The sequence below is a fragment of the Falco punctatus genome (assembly GCF_963210335.1).
Source record: "Falco punctatus genome assembly, chromosome: 1".
Taxonomy (NCBI): Eukaryota; Metazoa; Chordata; class Aves; order Falconiformes; family Falconidae; genus Falco; species Falco punctatus.
The window spans coordinates 70,036,447-70,051,072 of NC_137580.1; the positions used below are offsets into that span (position 1 = coordinate 70,036,447).

Genomic DNA, 14,626 nt, shown 5'->3' on the forward strand with positions numbered 1-14,626 from the left:
TTTTACCAAGGTAAACAGAAACTCTATTTATTTTAATATTTAAGATACAAGCAAAACATGGATCAGAGTGTGAAGACTAGTGCTCCACTTAGCTGCCACTTAGTATTTTTTTATTGGTTCTTACAGTGTTTATACCTGATTCTTTCTCCTTTAGCCCAGCTTTACAGATGAGTTGACAGACTTACCCTACCACCATATCTTTAGGTCCTGCATTAACCGTGCATACTCCATCTTCACAAAATTTACCCACCAAGCTGTGCGCATGTAAGTGGACGTATTTCCCATTAGTAACTAACTGGACGATTACTTTTGCAGGTCCAACATAATTGCAGATCTGTAAATAAATATTAAAAGAAATGTGGGTTTGTCTGGTTGGGTTTTTTTAAATGGAACAAGTAATGATTCCAGTTGGGTATTTTCTCTCAGCTAAGTACAATCGAACTTAGACCGGAGAAATGTGTATTCATTTCCATGGGAATAAACTATACCAGCTCATCACAAAGAAAAGTGTGTTACTTTTTTTTTTTTTTAATTAGACTTGACATACAAATGGCAGGCATAGTGACCAAAAGTTAAGAAATAAAACAAAGCTAAAGGAAAACAACCTCGTTTCCCAAATCATGAATCTCAGTTTTGAATTCTGACCAGTTACTCCACATTGCTCTCCTTAAATTTCAATTAGCACACTGAATTCCTAATCAACATTGTTACATGTTAATAAGCATACAGAAAATCTACGTATTTAACAAAAACCCTTGCATTATTTAGCCCAATTTGAAAACACTTTAAAAATTTATTTTTAAATATTAAGATTGTTTTAAACATTTTGGCCTCATTACAACGACTCTTCAGGTAGAGATTTTAAAGTGAATTAAATCTGTATTCATAGGTATTTTGTTAGTTCAATACGCCACATCAACACATATTACTCAGTTCAGTAAATATTTCCTTTAAGTGTACATGTGGATATATGCTAAATCCCCACCTAAGATTATGCAGGACTGCAACTATTATAAACTGGGTGCCTTAGCATAGCCAACTCTGGAGGACCACAAAGCTTCTTTTCCCTGTTATAGTTGCTAATCACTACACACTTTTTAATAGCTTTTAAAATTGTGATGTCAAGTAATGCCTCAAAAACAAACCTAAATTTACTAACAACATACTGCATTAGTAAGTTACTTCCTTTACATATATTATTTAGAACTTTACTTTCTTCCTCACAAGTAATACTTAAGTCAGTTATTGGTTCTATACCACTTTCAAATTATGTAGAATATAAAAATTACCCCACTTTTAATAAAGCAAACATTACCTTCCCTTCCAATTCGCTTAATTAACCCTTTTATCAGTGTTGGGGTTTTTTCCCTCCTCCTCTAATTTTTCTTCTAATTTGCCTCGGGCAAAGTTCTTTGTATTACAGCAGCTTATAGATCTAATCAACCAAGGTATTAAAGGATCACGATAAACATTAAAGTGATGAATCAGTGATGAACTGAATACTTAAGGTTATATTGTTGATAAAATGCTGATAACCAGGGATTGCCATGATTTCACCATGTTACTAAGTCCTGCTAGCTTCCTTCACTCCAGTTAACCCCTCTCTTGAACCCATTCCATCACAGCTGAAACACTCTGCATACGTACAACACATGCCCTTCCCGTCTTCCTATTCACTAATAAAAGAAAAAAAAATAATTCTCTACTATAAATCCAGGAGGAACAGGTGTGCAAAAGTCCTCTCCATACTCACTGCCTGCTGGTTAACTGTGCAAGACTGTATTAATGTGCATTTTACAAGTACCAGTTTCTAAAATACAAAGCATGGGATACTCAGGCTTTCCCCTTGCTTCCAAATTGTAATCCCTCCTCGACTGAAACAAGAAAGGGATGCAGAATAATCACTGCTTCACCATTTCCACAATTTACCAGCAGTGATAAAATGCAGGGATCCCTACGTAGCTTTCAAAGTCATCTGAAAATAAAAATGATTGCGCTTGGTGCTACATGTCACCACCACTACTACAATTTACTTTTCAAGAGGGGAGTTTTTAAAAAATTATTTTCATTTCATCCCGCACTGAATAAGCCTTTCCTGCTATAAAGTTCCCAGCACATCTATAGCATCATATTCATTATGAGTAACATGCATGTTCTAGTATCGCATCAGAAAATTTCAAGACAATCCTTCATCAGCTGTATAAACCACAGTGAAACTGTACGTAGGACTGCTGCACGTCAAGGACTTTCCAGCCTCTGAAAGCAGAACACACAACTGCAGCAGTAACCAGATTGCAATCTCCCCTTGTTACACAGCTCAGCATGATCTTTGTAGTCCCTCCCAGGGGAAAAACAAGAGTTCTTAAAACATAATACCTTATGTAGGTCATAAAGCAAGAAAGGACTGTTTTTGTCATCCAGTCTGATGTCCTATGCTGCAAAGGCTACAGAATGTCCCTGAAGTGTTTCCTACCTATATTTCTTATAGGCAGACCTTCCTACTTGATTTTGAGACATCCAGTTTATCTCGTTGCCCAGCAAAATAGCCTCAGTCGTTAAATAGCCTTATGCACCATAAATTAAGTCTGAAATAATTTTTCGGTGCCTTTGAATAACTGATGCTAGAATTTCAGAATAACTTGAAATTTATTCTGGCACTAAGATACATAAATAACTATCACCTTTTATGTAAGAGCTTAAAAAACACTGTCAAAGGCATTAAAAGGCATAAGGTATATTACAATGCTGAATATCTACAGAAACCTAAGGATTATGGTGTTGATACAAAAACATACACGAACATGAGAAGGAGATAGCATGTGGGTGCTGTACTGTTCAAAATCAGAGCTGTGATCTGAAAAAAATAGCTAATAAGCTTCAAATTGAAGATAGGGGAGAAAAAGAAAATAAGGAGTTCCTGGGAAGAGCATAGCTGTAATACTTCATTACATCCTGTACTGAAGCAGCATTCAATTGATCTAATCTCATAAAAGTTAAAATGCTGCAGGCTCACATTTATCTGCTGTTTCTGTTTGAGGGAAGATTTGTCTGAAAGATTAAAAGGACCCTATGAACTTGAAATCGAGTAAATTTCAAAACAGGAGTTGAAAGTTTTTTCAGTTATTTCACATCCTCCTGCAATCCAGACCCCAGCCAATTTTTTATAGTTTCTGGAACTTTACAAAAAGTTTATAAGAACATTATTCTACTTCAAAGATGTTTTTTCCAGTTACTCTTACAACCAAGAAGTGAACCCAACTGGTCAACGACAGAAAGCAAATGATGGAACGGACCATGTCAAAGCCAGCAGCTACAGAAGCGCCCATTTCTCTTTCTAATCACTTTGTTGCAACAACTACAGCCCCAATCCTGACTAACCTTCAGTGTGTGACTAGTGCTGTCCTCAATATGCAAGTACAAGAAGCGTTCCACAGATAAGGCACTGCTCACTCTTTATAAATATGTTTTCAGAAAGCATCATCATTTTTCTTTTCAGTTGCTAGTTTAAGACAAAGTATTTCAGATTTGGCACAAATCATTTAGGTGACTGAACACTTACTTAGAGGTCTAAGAATAAGCAATGTAAAGTAATTTAAACAATTGTGAGTTGAAGATCATCTGATCCTCTGAACATGAGGTCACTCTCATGCCAAAAATAGAGTTTGGTGCTCTCCTTTAGGAGCCTGAATAAAGGGACTTGGTGCCCCATATTCAGCCAAATTAACCATAACAGTAAAAAAGCACAAATCTCACCAAATTTATCTTTGGCTGAATTTGGTTCAGTACAGGTTTTTAAGAGGGGTGAAGATTTATCACAAAAAGTCTGCTCATTCTTGGCTTATGTTTATTCCTTAATTCAGCTGTTAAATGAATTTTTAACTTGTAATCAGCAATCTATCACTCTACAATTTAACTCCTACGGGTGAAAAAAGCAAATATGCTGCTCCTTTCTTCACCAAAACGGTTCATCAACAACATAACTTCCATCTTCCATAAATTCCCCTCTTGAACTTGAAGCATGTACTGAAATCACTGATTTCAATAAGACCGCTTATCTCCAAATTGAGGTATAATTTAGGATAGCCCCAGGACACGACGGGATGGGCAATCATCCTGCTCAGGTGCCTGGGTTTAGGGCTGCCTAACTGGCATGCAGCTTTGATTTGCAAGCTGAACTGCACAAGGTCCAAGCTCTTTGGCAGAGAGGTGGTGTTCATTAGCTTGGGCACACCTCTGAGCCATTGGTTACTCAGTTTCTGGGCTGGAGCGGATTTACATTCTGCTCACGGAGAATAGGCAACTTGAGTTTACGGCCACCCACGTAGACTTGCTCCCAAGGAGATGAAAATTCAGGACATTTCTTTCACACCACTATTTTCAGCAAATTCTTTTCACACCCAAAACTGGATCAAGTATTTCAGCGTAAAACATGAATATGCTTACACTAACATCAGCATGCAAGATCAGGTCACACGTGGTAAACGTGTAAGAAGGCCAGTGTAAATTTTCTGTACAAGTAGTTTTCTCAGTTTTTCAAATACATATAAACAAGTGAATTATGAATAAAAAATTTAGACAGTTAAGTAAGGTGGTGATAATATTAGACAATCCAGTTTTATTCTTTCTTCTTATACTATAGACTGTTTTCCCACCCGGCCAAAACGCTAACAATGAATAAGCACCCCAGGAGCTTTGATTTCAACTGTTCTAGATATCAGCATTTTCCAGTGTTGTGTTACTTACACTAAGCAGATGAAAATGAAATTCAAATGAAGAATTTTAGGTAGCTTTCTACTGTAATCATGAAACTTGTCATGAAATGTAACTTCATTATAACATATTCAGTATCTACAACTTCTCTGCCCTGCGTAACCACATGCAAAGTTATTTAACATCCTCTGAAATTGTACGATATTTTGTACATGATATTAGGATTACTGTTAGCAAAAACAGAGTTAAACAAAGGAATATAATTCCACAAATGATAAAGATTAACAAACCAACCCATTTTTTTATATTCTAGAATACTACTACTGTTATCTAGACTCCATTTGTTGTGACTGTGCTGTTAAAATAGGAGGTTTTAAATCAATTCCACTTTGCTGGCCAGTGCAGATTTGCCTTAAGCGCAAAGACTGGAAATTACTATACAGGACGTGGTTAATTTAATTAACTACCAAAACATCTTGCTTAGAGACATGGCAAAGTCTTCAGCACTCCAGCCTTTAAATGAAAGATATATCTTGGTATGTTCCAGCTCAGCTACAAGTTACAAACTGGGTGCAGTAAAAAAAAAAAACAACCAAAAAACAGACAACAAAAAAAGTTGAACAGTCCACATTATGCAAGAAGTCATATCAGATAAATGTGTTTTCTTTTGGCCTTCAATCCATAATCCTATAAAAAGGGAATAGGGAGACTGCAATGCTTTTTTGTGCACTGAAGATACCTATTTTCAGGACATCTCGTGGTAGCTACCAGTAAATTACATCAGCTTTTTGTGCAGAGATGGCCAAGCAGAAAGGAGATCCCAATGTTGAGCTGGACTGACCATGTCATAGCCAAGGCTAAAAGATGTCATAAACCCTCCTTTTTACAGTACAGCCAAACTCACACTACTGTCCTTTCACAGCACTGCGATCAACTAATGGAGGTTTTATGGTGAAAGCCTTGGCACAGGAAAAAACAAACAAACAAACAAAACCAACAAAAACCCCAAAACAAAACAAAAAACTCAATGCAACAAAAAATAGCAATCTTCAATTGTGCTCACCTCAGTTATGACAAGGTTAGCACCCTTTGACAAAACAGAGAAGAGACTTACAGGAAAAGGTGTGAAACACTTCTGTCTTTACTGGCACCACTTGAATCAAGAACAGGCACTAACAAGCAATGGCCTTGAGGAATTTACTTGTGTTCCCTTGCCAGCCTCTCCCAGCAGGTGTTGCCATGTGGGGATTTGTACTAGAAAAAACACAGATGCGCACAGTAGGACGAGAGGGAGGGAGGGGAAGGGACACATGTGTGTGTTGGGGAGGAAGCTGTAGATGCAATTAAATTCTAATGATCAATGAAAATAGAAGGTTTGATGGAAAGCCAAACAGCATTTTGCTTTCTAGTTTATTCATGGAGAAATTCCATCTCCTGTATAACTAACTCCTCTTTGCATATCTCCTTGTTGTGCTATTGTGCGACCCATCACACCTCTACAAAGTATCATTTGTATTATTATCGACACAGATTGGATTGGAATCCAAAGACCTGGCTTAACTGAGGTAAATTATTTTATATCTGAACATATCAGTGAAATGTCATTCATTGGTTCATCATTACCATCACAACAGGAAAGGGAAAAGCAAGCAGATCCTTTGCCTGGGCTAGTAATTTTTCATAGGTGTTTTGCAAGGCTATATGAAAACAGCTTTCCCAGCTTCTTCTCCATTCACAAGACTAACACCCTAGGCTATCTCAGCCAATGCTGATTATTTTCCATTAAGTCATGCTCATACTGATTCATCATGGAGATGCAACTGTTCCAAACTCCAGCCTTTCTCAAGAACTGCAGAAGAACCTCACGCACACTGAGGAGTGGCACACACCAAGGCAGAGGCTGACTGCTTGCCACTCCTCCCTTCCCTCCTCTCCCCATAAAGGAGAAAGTAAAGAGATAACACTAGAATTAAAACACATTAACCCTGCTCCTTGTGAGACAACCTCTAGTGCAATAGTTCAAAGAGGTAATGCAATACCAAGACTAAGACTTTCATTAAGTTAAAAAAATACTGAAAAAACACAGTGTATCTTTTCCATGGAAAAATAATTTGCTGCAAGAACCACAGGCAAAGACAGTTCTTCTCTAATCCTAGAATGATTAATCACCACTGTTATAATCATATTGTGCTAGCACAGAACGTTTCTTTGATTAACATCTTTGAACCTTTTCCAGGGGGAAAAAGCTCTGAAAAAGGCTCTGCGAATACCTGAACATAATGCTGCTCCCATTAAAATGAGAAGTTTTCTGTTGACTTTAAAGGAATTAAGTCCTTAAGAAATGAGTATCCTAGAGATACTGAATAAGGAGTAACATGAACAGAAAAAGAAGGAAACCTTGGTAAATAGCATCTTAGAGTGGAGTAACTGACCAGACTCATGCTTTGCAGTATGCTAGAAGTGGAGCAACCAAGCAGTTCAGGCCTTGTTTTGTGCTGAAACTGCACCTTAAGGCAGAGGTCCGTCAGTCTGCACAAGGGCAGTGAGGTGGTGGGTGCAGGAAAGCTTACTGCTCGACTGCTGACAGATAAACATGGTGCCAAAATATCTCCACAAATCTGAAAACAACTTCCTTTTCAAAATCAATTACATTTTGAAAGTTGGGATTGAAATGCAGTCAGTTTTGAATAATTCCATACAAATTTATGTTGATATGCAGCAAGGTCCTATACACATACATATGACACTTGCATTCAGTTCGCAAAACTAATGATTTATGTACTTACTTTGACCTGAGGGTAGGATTTTTTGTTCTTTTCACTAGAAGCACCAGGAAGTCCACCATGTGAAGGCCCTTCACATACATATCGGAAACGAAACCCCCTCTGTGGAGATAAAGGAAAAGAAACTTGAAAGCTGTTTAGAAACAAAACTTTAAAAAAAAAGCACATGCACAAACAAGACTTGCCCAAACAGCCTACAAACAGAAAAGTTACAACTGTTCATCCCTCAAATGCCTTCTGAGTGGTGGTTAACAAAGCACTGCTGAACTGTTGCCCTGAAGAAACTGTTGTATTTTCACTCTTACACACAGCAGCAATCTGAAATTTTTCTTTGAGTAAATGAAGATATTTTGAAGCAGAGGTCTATTTATACTCTCAAAACAAGATTAAATTAACACATAGAGAATGCAACAGCAGATACTCTCATGATTGCTGCTAGGTAGAAAGAACTGAAGCCAATAATAATCAAGGAAGTCCAAAGAATCATAAAGAAAAGAGAACAGGGATGAAACAGAAAAATGCTTCTTCCTTCTGGGAAGAGCATGTGAAAGCTGTTTCTCCGAGTGGAGTCCAGAAACAGCCCAAAAGCTTCAGGGGACTTTAAACGGCTGGGCTTTCATCTCAGCTACATAAATAGATGTCTGAATATACTTTGGGGAACTAAAGGATGTTAGCAACCACTCCACAGTACAGCTGTCCATTTATTCCATTTTTATTTATAGGAAGTAACATCCCCTTTAAAGGGTAATGTATAAGGCACAAAAGATGCAACTCTTAAATGTATTTGGTAACTTTAACTACATTATTTCATGTAGACCCCAACTTCAAATACTTTCAGGATAGATCTGCTCCCCAGTCCTGCAATTTCTGGAAAAATCTCCATCTAATACAGGGCTCCCAGTGTCTGTCCAAACAGCACCAGATAGTGGTGTATCCTTCATCAAGAATCGTTCAGCTTCCTCTGAATTCAAAGTCTGTATTAGCTGATGGTAAACAACCTGGTTCAAAAATTGCTCTGTAATCATTAGCTTCAACACTTATCTCACTAAAGCCTTTTCAGTTTTAAGAACTTGTTTCCCAGGCAAATGTGACTGACTTCTATTCAGATACTGGCCAGACAACGTAATTCATCCTTAAGCACGTATTTGCCTTCCTATGGCAAACTGAGTGGCTGAGCGTATTGCAAGCGAAGTGCCCAGCTATCGTGAGCTCGAACTCAAGCTGCCAAAAGACAAAACAACCTCTGCAGTCACAACACACTGTATGACCCAGTCTCTCTTCACCTCTACGCCGTCGATCCAACAGATCCAGCAGTCATCTGTGTGGCCTTCCCCAGTCTATTGCCCTTGCTATCCTAGCTACATTTTCATACATACAGTCTTACTCCCCCCAGCTGTTTCTTTGCTCCAAAAATGACCACAAGCACAGCACTCTGCTGACGGATCACCCTCAGCACCCCGCTATAAACCATTGCCCAGCCTGCCACATGGGTACTCTGTTAAAGGAGCTGCTTGCTCCCTTCGGTTTCCCCTTAGGTACTGCACACTGTAGGCTCCACCATGCAAAGACACAGCCTGATTTGGGATGAAATAAAACGACATGGAAGAGGCAGTGTATTCTTCCAAGAGTTCACGGTACACTGCTGTTTCACCTATGACCATGAAGTGTCCTATTGCTGGAGGGATGCTCGGGCAGAAAATGTCTTTGGTGTGTGGCTGAAACCAGCGTTCTCTATCATCTCCTACTAGAAAGACTGGATTGTGGCATGCTTCTGCAGAAGACCAAGAAGAAAATGGGACAGCTTTGAGACACCCTCTTTGTCTGCCTACTTAACATCTCCATAGGGTAGGATTTTCAGCAACTGATTGGGAGAGGCAGGAAAGGGGTCTCCATGCTGCAATAGCTTCCAGAGGAATACCTGTAATTGCTGATGCAACCAGCTAAAGGAAAAATATCCTGCCATATTTCAAGGCAATTTTCACTCAGCAGTTACTTCCTAAATCAGTTGCATGAAAACTAACCAGCGCATTGGGGTGACTTTCATACTGTCAGAGGAATGTGAGTGAGTGTTTGCTACACAGTCACAAAAAAAGTTTCATTCAAGTATTTATCTTTATTGTTCTTGGGTTTCAAAACAGTGAACTGTGACAAAAGGAATCTCAAAGAACAACAGAATTTTACTATGACAACACACAAGTTGAAAATTCCAGTAACTTGGGAACAGAATGAAATGTTTTTATTTTTTCCACTCATGTTTCAAGAAAGATGAAACAAAATCTAAAAATCTTCCATGTTTGGTCTAATTGTTTGTTTCAAAATACTGAGGTACTGCAAAAGTAACTTATAAGATGAAGAGTCTATACTTAGCAAGACATTTTTTTAAAACCTTCAGTTGTTTGGGTTTTTTTGTGTCTTATGACACTTCCAGAGAGAGACGAAGATGAAAACAGAACAAAACAGGAAATGATTTAACTACAAAAGTGAGAGGAAAAACTGCTCATGGTTAAGTGGCACATTTGTTATGAGAGTTCAACCTCTTCAGTGCTCACCTGAAGTCATGATTTTATTCAAAGCTGATTACAGTGACATAGCTACCTTAAAGATTTTCAAAAGGTAGTGTTCTTCTTACCTGTTTTGGCTGTTCTATGATTTGAAGGTATGGTCCATCTGCTAACATAAAAGAAAGAAAAGCAATAATAGAAATTATATTTTTATTACTATGACAGAAGTTGCAGGGGTAAATTTGATGTCCTTGAATGTCTTGAGAAAAAAAAAAAAAAGCACCTAAGCATCTTAGCACTTAAATTTTAACAAATAATTTCATCACTTGTCAGTCTCTCATTTCCAACATTCCCTAAGACCAGTGCAGTAAGAAGGGAAGGATTAATTAAAAAAAGTTAATTTTATCTCAGAGGGCCTAAATGAACAACCTGATCATTCAGTTAAGACTCAGACGGGTGAGTACGAACAGGATCCTCTCCTTGCCACTGACAAGCAGCCTGGCCTTCCTGAGCTAAGGTTAACTTTTGTATTTAAACCCCTTGGGCTCTAAAGACTATACTCACAAGCTCTTGGCCCTAGGGTTTCCTACTGAATAGGTGCTTTTGAAAGTCTAGAGACAGCCAATGGGAGGCTCTGAGGTATGGGAATATCGGAGGAATTTAAGCTGTCTCAACATGCCCTAACAGTCAGAACTCCTTTGAAAAAAACAAACCTGGAATTGAGTAGACTAAATAATTTACATTCTTTTAGTAATTTCAGATACACTTTTAAATATACTGTTCTGCTGTGCCTCTATGAACACTGAACACACTCTATTTGACTACAGATGCAGACTCTACAATGAGATCCATCTTTGAGCATGATGTCAATACATAGAATCCTATGTTCACTAAAATTCTATTTGTGTCTTTCAAAGAAGGCTTCCTCCAATGACTTTCAGTCTTGCACCACTCCCTGACAGTGGCTAACTTCATACCACAAACATCATTCAAAATTCATCAGTTAAATAGCCTTTGAGGAGGCCCTAAATCCAATGAGAACTCAGTGCCACCAGAGTTAAAAATTCATCACCTGATCAAAGCTTAGCTCCAACTCTGATCATTTTGATTCTTTACATCAAGAAGGAAAGCTCTCTAGGTGGATGGCTATGAAATACCTCTTACAATGCAAGCCGCTCCTGAGACTGAAAATGACGATTCTGAGAGGTATGACTTCTTCTCTGCCTCTTGTTAAGCAAAGAAGATTCAGATTTCAATGCTAAAAACTCAGTTGCTATCAAAGCAGATCCCAAATGACAGCTTCACTATGTACACTTACACAATATTTTGCCAGCTATATTACTGTTGAAATTATATAGAATCACTTAAGCTTTATTGAAGGTATTAATGCTAAGGAATCGAGCAAGCTCACTGGGACATGTGAGACCTCAAAAGCAGACAAGCCACAGCTATGCCTGCAAGGTCTGCCACATATGAAGCAAACTGTGCCCTGCCAGCATCCAGGTGTGATCTGCCTCTGAACAACTGCATCATCCACAAGTACGCTGCCATCCAGCTAACTCAACTAGGCAGTACTTGGCTTCAGCAGAGAACTACATACTTGTATCAGCTTTCATTTGCCAACAGGCCTAATGTTCACTGATAATTACAAATGGCAGAGGATTAATTAATTTATAGTTTGTAATATGACTACATGCATCCTTCTCAGCTCCTTAGTACAACTTCACTTTAATAGAACAGACCTTCATGTCTTTAATAGCACAGGTCTTAACTGAACAGGCTTCTCTCAACATTAAAGTTTTGATAGATATACTAATAGATGGAATTAGTATTTTTCTGTTGAAGTTAGCTGACTCAGCAACTGAATTAGCTTCATGTCAAAGTCATATTGCAAATGCTAGTCACAACAATTTCACATATAATTTATTTTCCAAATCCAACACTCCTCCTATGAAGAAGTAAAGTGCTACAATTAAAATCTTGAAGTCATGCAAAACATTGCCTCAAGACCACATACACAACATTTTACATCAGAAAGCATGAAAACCAGTTTGGACTTCAGAAACTTTAAAAGACATAGAGACACGCTTAGCTTTGGAGTGGTTTTATTTTTCAGGTTTTGTCTGTAACATGGAGTCAAGATGAGCTGAGTTGAGTTTAAGCATTCTTTCTGCACTTAAATTTAAGATATCTGTTCACAGACCTCTAATCCTCCCCATGCTTTAGGCATTTAAAATTTTATACTTTAATGACCCAGAGGCCTTATATCTTCTGGGCACTGGCAGAAATAATGCACCTAAATACAACTGCGTAGTTCAACTTTCAACCAAGCCTCCAGGGCAGGATCTGCCAAGTAACTGTTCTTTGGCTGTTCTTCCCTTAGGAATTAATTTCCAAGGCACATACACTGGGTTACTATCGGCACAAAATACTACTGCTTTCTCTTAAACATTAGCCAGACAAAGAAATGCTTTTTTATCCAACAGCTAAGTGGCTGCAACAGTACCCCAGGATGCCGCAGATCCAGGTTCCAACATTCCTCAGCATAAGGAAATTCAGACTTGTAAGAGAGGGATATACTGTACTGGCATATTGGAAAGTTGAAGCGTAATTCTTCATACCACTGAAATGGTTTCACCTTGCATGGCACTTGTGAAAACTCAGGAAAACTGAAAACTTAGGACTGTGGTTCTTATGTCCCTTTGGAAAAAGCCTTGTAAAAAGCATACAAATACACAGATACCTTGGGGTTTTTTTTGTATCTTTCTTACTAATACTAGGAATGTGCAAAATAGGTGCAGTGTAAATGTACAAAGGCAAATTAGATGTCTGTTATCATTGATCCAGATTATATCAATTATATACCAATATATTTAAAACAAAATTTTGTGAGGTCTTATTTTAAACTTTGGGTTTTGTGACTAATCATTTTCTTTTCACAGTGACTAAGTAATTCTCTGGTATAGCATCTGACCAGATCCAAGCAACAGTACAGCAAAGGCACTCTAACGCAAGGCACTTCATTATATCTGAAATGCCATTTAAAAATAAAGCAGCAATATGCAAGGTAACTTCCAAGTATAAATGGCATATTATTGTGACTATAAAAAGGATTTTACTTCGTGAAAGGCCTCACCCAGCTGTCCTCACTGAACTCTGATTACTTCCCAGAAGTACTGTAGACAGACAGCCCGGCTATGAGTGATTCCTTTTCTCTCTCATCCTTTCCCATGGGGAAAAGAAAAATGTTCAGTGTTTTGCACAGGGAAGTTTTTAATATTTCATTTCTATTAGCAGGCATGTCTGCTAATCAAAGCTAATAAGCAGACAGGCAGCAAGAAACTGAAGATGTACACCTTGCAAGAGGAACTAATAACGAAGAGATTTGCTATGATGTTTTGCACCTCCGTTCTAGGCTGGAAAGCTGCTTGCTTCAAGTTCTTGTTTAACAAGCAACCCCCTTTTAAGTGTTAAGGAACCACAAGAAGGAACACTACTTAATGCATAGCTTAAGTTCTACTTCTGCCCTACAGAGAGGCTGGAGTGGCATACAGTCATGGAGCTGGCCTCCACACAGGGATGACTATCACGGTTGCCATGAGCCAAGTTTTGGCACGAGCACTCCACGCTGTTTGCCTGGCACTGCAGCAGTCAGGAGGGCTAAGAACTGCAAATAAATCATGCAGTCCTCCAGCCTGGAGGGGGTTTGGTGCAGACTGCCACATCCTGAGTATGCTTCAGTGCTTCCTTTTCTGTCTTCTAGCCTCAGTTACCACAGACCAACCTGCATCCCACTGCCACTCCTCCAGGCTGACTCACAGTCCCACTTCCCCACGTCTTCTTCAACTGCTGTGTTTCTTCATTTTCCTTCCTGCCTGAGTCAGAGGCCCTCCTGCATCTTGACTCTTGCACCACTTACATTCTTTCTTCCCCTTGACAGGCCTCACCCTGCACACACACTTCCCAAAGGAGCACCCATCTTAGGCTCCCCTGTGGTTCCTTCTTCCCATCATAGCAAAGTCAAGAAAAAAGCGGTCTGTGGAGCTGCTGGAATATCCCTGCAAGCCTGGCACCACTTCAGGACCAGTGGGCTCCTTTATCTAACAGCTTACCTCGTAGCCGAAGCCATTCAATTTAACCTGCAACCAGCTATGGCCAAGTGCCCTCCATGGCCTCCTCTCTGCTAGTGGGACCCCCCAGAACAGGCATCTCACCTGTGTAACTGTGCTGTTTTGCTCTGTGGACGTGGATAAAAATGCCCATAGCCTCTAGGTTCTGATTGTTAAATCCAACACCAACACTCTTTTGCCCATCCTGGCAGCTGGACTTCGCTGCTGAAAGCTCAGATTTTAGACCCAGTGTCTTATCCTTCCTGAAGGCCTGCTGCAGCATTTGTATGTCATCCCCCTCAGGGATTCACCTGCACAGGAACACTGCTGCATCTCAGCTCTGCAGTGATCAAAGCATGATGTTTCAAAGCAAGCAGCACAGGGGCTTTGCTTAACCTCTCTCTCCCCTCAGTTTACTCTTCAAAATACAGGAACAGAAGATTTAGAAAAAACGCTGGAAGCAGTATGTAAGTCTGCTCATGCTTCTGAATATTGGGGCCACTGCTATGGGACAGAGGAAAAT

At 39.1% G+C, this 14,626-nt stretch overlaps 1 protein-coding gene across 3 annotated transcripts in view; it reads right to left on the reverse strand.

Moving 5' to 3' along the window:
- The window catches only part of NFKB1 (nuclear factor kappa B subunit 1), a 60,226-nt gene that overhangs the window by 27,912 nt on the left and 17,688 nt on the right, over nt 1-14,626 (reverse strand). For 2 of the 3 annotated variants that reach the window (XM_080386454.1, XM_080386452.1), the window contains exons 4-6: nt 10,123-10,163; nt 7,497-7,595; nt 186-334 (exon numbers count right to left, since the gene is read on the reverse strand). In XM_080386454.1, the coding sequence (XP_080242580.1) occupies nt 186-334; nt 7,497-7,595; nt 10,123-10,163 (289 nt within the window). The remainder of the gene's footprint in view (nt 1-185; nt 335-7,496; nt 7,596-10,122; nt 10,164-14,626) is intronic. The other variant, XM_080386453.1, reaches the window with a different exon arrangement.